This window comes from Haplochromis burtoni, unplaced genomic scaffold, assembly GCF_018398535.1.
Source record: "Haplochromis burtoni strain Fernald_Lab_line unplaced genomic scaffold, NCSU_Asbu1 Contig_94, whole genome shotgun sequence".
In the NCBI taxonomy this organism is placed as follows: Eukaryota; Metazoa; Chordata; class Actinopteri; order Cichliformes; family Cichlidae; genus Haplochromis; species Haplochromis burtoni.
Genome location: NW_024582455.1, coordinates 1,593,102 through 1,597,863, shown reverse-complemented (window position 1 = coordinate 1,597,863; position 4,762 = coordinate 1,593,102). Strand labels below are relative to the sequence as shown.

The window sequence follows — 4,762 nt, the reverse complement described above, 5'->3', positions numbered from 1 at the left end:
GGGATTAGAGAGTAAAAGTGAGGGGCCCGTCCTGACCAGCATGGCTGAGGAGCGAGTGCGTGAAGGGACAAAGAGAAACGAAAAGTGGAGGAGTGCTGAGGTCAGGACCTGCGTGCTAAGGGAGAACGACCATTTCCTGTTGACCCCTGTCTGAACTCTGGCCTCTGACCTCCCCTGCAAGTCCCCATCCTCCTGCAGGCCAAATGGGGGTAGGGCGAGGATGGGGTATTACGTGTTTGTTGTGTCCTTTGGCTGCTGTGAGTGGATGTAAGGCAGCAAACGGTGTAATTATGTGTGGATGTTTGGGGCCTAAAGCAGAAGAGAGGTGAAGGTTATGAATAGGATTGGTGTCTACCAGGCTTTAAGGGGGGAAAGTGAGGCGAAAGGTTGCTCAAGTTTTAAGTGTTTGTGCTTCTAAATATGGCATAAACAGACAGGAAAGAAGAATGTGAGCTCTTGTCTGCACTATAAAACATTTAAGAATTCGGACTCTTTTTTTCCTCCCTGTGATAATCCAGCCTGCGTGACAGATCACTGCAGCTGCAGCCTGAGGCCTCCATCAGATAAACAGATAGTCAGAGGACACCGACGTGACTTATGAGTGGAAAATAGAGAAAGATCGCACCATTTTTCAAAAAATGGTTCTTAGAAAAGCCAGCGGCTGCGATGTTTGTTATGAATGTTTGAATGTCTCTGGAGTTCCACATTTTCTAAGTGGAACGGATTGTTGTAAATCTCACGAGCTGTTTTTATTTCTCGGTGCTGTTTTGCATTAGCTTTGCTGTCCCATTGCCATATGTGTATATATCTACCAATAAGAGAAAAGGTTTATAGTTGAGGAGAATAGATGCATTTAAGGAACTCCAAACTTTTAAATGACTGTTTCTGCAAAATGAGCCGTGTGTTTACTCATAAGTGGCTGTGTTTTCATCAAAAAGCCTGCACTCTGAATGTATGGCTCTTTACAGCATACGATAGAAATGCAATGCAAAGCTGAGTTCATAATTTGACATTTGTCTGGGTTATCCTTTATGTACATCAGACGTATTATCACTCAGCTTTTGCACAGGCTTGTGTATGTGCCAAATAAAACCAGATGCACACATTTCTCCGTTTTTTATTCACATCACCTCAGTAGATGTGAAATGGAGCATTCATAAAGCATTAGAAGTTTGAGCTTCCAGCTTTAATTTAAGGAGTTTAACAACACTATTTTATTTACAGTTGAAGAATTTCATTTTAAGGTCATTTGATTTAACCACTGTCTCATTTAAATCTAAGAAACACAAGCAGTTTACAACACATTTGAGTGCCAGATCATTTTTAAGGGGGTGACCAGGTTGAGAACACTCACAGACAATGAGGTGAAAATCAGCTTATATCAGTATCATGTCATATCATCGATACCTTTCAATGTGTCCAGCTGGTAGCTCTTTAGGGTGCTTTCTGCTTCATTTATGGTACTGTGGTTGTGACCATTTGCTTATGTATTTGCTTTTCAACCAATGCAATGCAATGCTTTGCAATCCACTCCCCGATACCTGCTTCTCCTTTCATGCTGCATGACTTAATCAGTGTTAGGCCTGTTGTTATTGCTCAGCGATGTGTTGCTCTCCTCTCCTCAAGAGTGGAGAGATCCCAGAACAGATCCATGCCAGAATATGAATCACTGCAGATGGAAATAACCGTCTTCTTTTGACTACAGTGGCCTTGACTGAACCGATGTCTTCTAATTTTTCTGGGAAACACATTGCTTCACGACAAATATGAATTTTCTGATCATGATTCGTACAATTTGCTTATGCAGACATTACGACCATGTTACGATAAGCTTTTAAATAAAGGAACACTTGCAAAAGTTAATTTTAACCTGCTAATAAATGTCATGTGATAATATTACTGGTTTAAGACAAAAAACCCTCAAGTTTTATAAAAAGATTTTAATACTTTAACTGTATTCCCATCAACATCTTCATCATCATAATCATTCAGAAATACTTCAGCAGTCCAAGCAGAGTGGAGAGGGAGCCGAATGTTTAAAGAGTCCTTTGGCTGCAGCTCCCCTCACACACCGCTGTGACAGACAACACTGTAATAGAAATGCTTACAGAGGACTTTGTGTGTGCGTGCGTGTGTGTGCTGCAATGGCTTTCAATGTAGTGTTTACTGCAATGTGTGTGTATGTGCGTGTGTATAGGAAAGATCCTAAGGTAACGGACGCCTGCAGGCGTCTTAAGGAGGTCAGTGGTACGATAGCGAGGCAGACTGGAAGTCATTCATAGTGTTTAGCTTCATGCTGAGGAAGAGCACTAATATTTCAATAAACTCACGTGAAGCTGCAGCCGCCTGGAGTGGCGTGCATAAATATAAAAATAGAATAAGAAAAAACTAACAAAAAAAAATAACAACACAAAAAAACAAAAGAACAAAGCTTTAAATAAAGTTTGTGTGTGAAGGGGAGTGTGTGTGTGTGTGTCTCAGTCTCTGACAGTCAAACATGTGTAGGAAGACAGGGAGGAGTGAAGAAGGCGTGCTCACAGGACCCGAGCCCCGTGCTGTGGCAAAAAGTCCGGGATGAGTATTCATCGGTGTGTCTGATCCAATCCCTGGGTCTTCCTGTGGTTCAGCAGGCATGATGGGAAGTGTAGTTTAAAGCACATGTCTCACCCACAGGACACAGTGGAGTAATTTAAAGAAGAGGAAGCACTTCTACTCTGAAAGAGGTATGGCTTAAACCTGTGGGTCCAGACTAATGCATGTGTGTAAGGGTCACATCCACTTTTGTGAGTGTGTGTTTGTGTGCATGTGTGTTAGGGTGGAACAGCTACATTGAGGTCAGTGTCTTTCAGTGGGGAATGTAAACTTTTGGAGAAATGTGTCTTTTTTTCTTTAAATAGTGTACCTTCATTACACATAATCAGCCGCACACACTCACGCACACACACGCATACATATCCCTCCAAACATATACACACATTCAAACAGCAATTACCCCTCTCTCTCTCACACACACACACACCACATATACACCCCAGATCCTCCCACAACTAATGTGCGTGTATGTCCAGTCCTTGGGTGAGCAGCGGCTCTGCGGGGTGTGCATGAGGCGGCGGGTGGAGCAGCATGGCCGCGTGAGGGTGTGGGCCAGGATAAGAATGGAGGGACGGTCCTGGGTGGGGAGGATAGCCTGGTTGGGACAGGAGAGCGCCGGGGTAGTCACCCTGCAGGGAGGACATTCCCTGGAGACCTGGTGCGAGAAGAAAGTGGAATATTTACGAGGATCCTCCAAGATGCAGAAGTACAGAAGACCCTTCCCTTCTGTCTTAAATCAGTCTTTTCACATTATTAATGGATTATAGGTTTGCACTGGAAACTATGTGAACCTGACGCAGGTATTCAGTGCAGGTTCGCCTGTTTAGTTCCTCTTAAGCACCTGAATCCTTTGAAATTTGTAACAGCTTTCAATTAAAGCTACAAATAATTGTTATAATTCATTGCAATATTCTATAAATCAGGAAACATCCCTGTCAGACTTAAAAACAAACGTATGCAGGTTTTAAACACTGCCCTGCTGTACAGCATGTATTTCAGTCCCTTGAACACTGCTGCTGACTTTTAAGAGGTTTTTTAACAACTTTATTTTAGGACACGGGGTTTGGTATTTCAGAGTGGTGTTTAGTGCTGGGCAAAGCTTTTTGTTAATATTAAAATCACAAACTTTAAAACTTCTACTTCAACTAGAAATGAAAAAGAAACAGCCTTTAACATGACACAGAAGAACTGGTGGGTCGTTAATTAACTGTAGCCACGCAGGTAGTTATATTTTATTTAATATTTATAGATATTTTACCTAATCCATGTTATTTATTTTCATTTATTTTCGTTTCATAATCAGCGTTGCTGGTAATTTTCTATAGATTCATACTTCATACTAACTTCTACAGCAAACTGAAAAGACCAAAACTAACATTTCTTAATAATTTCAACTTCCCTCCTTAATTTAGTTCCAAAACCAAAGGCTCCTATTGAAGATATAATATATCATAATATAATAACATAATGATTTCCAGATTCAGCTTGGCGCTGCAGTTGTTGGGGGGTGTTTTCAGAGATGGATAACTCCACATTTGGTGTGCTAATGAGTATTTTCAGCAGCACAAACGGTGTGTGTCTGTCAAAATAAACTATAGTGTTTGTGCTCCTAGTGACGAATGCAGTTCAGCTGTATTTAATTCTGCCGTACCTGCTGTTCGAAGCCCGAGGTGGGCCTGGCCGTCAAGCCCGTAGCCCCCGAGAGCCGCGCCCTCCGGGCTGTAGGGACCACCCTGACCTGTGAGACAACACATGGCTTCTTACACAAATACACAACAGACACACACTCATATGCACACATTTAGGTTTACTGAATGACTGACTAAACACCGACCTGAGCGATTTGACTGATCAATCATTGGCTGGACTATTCTCCTCCTGGCATTGATGAACCTGTATGAAGCATTCACATAGATAGATAGATAGATAGATAGATAGATAGATAGAGAGAGAGAGAGAGAGAGAGAGAGAGAGAGAGAGAGACACCCGTTAATGGAGAAAAAGGCTGACCAGGAGACTATTAACCTTTTCCGTTTTACAACCACTTAACCCTTTCAGAGGACAGAGTAAATCAGCGTTAGGGCAAAGGACGTATCGATCAGACCTGTGATAATTGATTGATCTGCATTGATTGGGTTTGTGTGTGTGTGTGTGTGTGTGTGTGTGTGTG

At 42.1% G+C, this 4,762-nt stretch overlaps 1 protein-coding gene across 1 annotated transcript in view; it reads right to left on the bottom strand.

Moving 5' to 3' along the window:
• Positions 1-1,920: 1,920 nt before the first annotated feature.
• The window catches only part of meis3 (myeloid ecotropic viral integration site 3), an 11,460-nt gene continuing 8,618 nt past the window's right edge, over positions 1,921-4,762 (bottom strand). The window contains exons 11-13 of the mRNA XM_005926592.2: positions 4,427-4,485; positions 4,244-4,330; positions 1,921-3,247 (exon numbers count right to left, since the gene is read on the bottom strand). Of these exons, the coding sequence (XP_005926654.1) occupies positions 3,048-3,247; positions 4,244-4,330; positions 4,427-4,485 (346 nt within the window). The 3' untranslated portion in view covers positions 1,921-3,047. The remainder of the gene's footprint in view (positions 3,248-4,243; positions 4,331-4,426; positions 4,486-4,762) is intronic.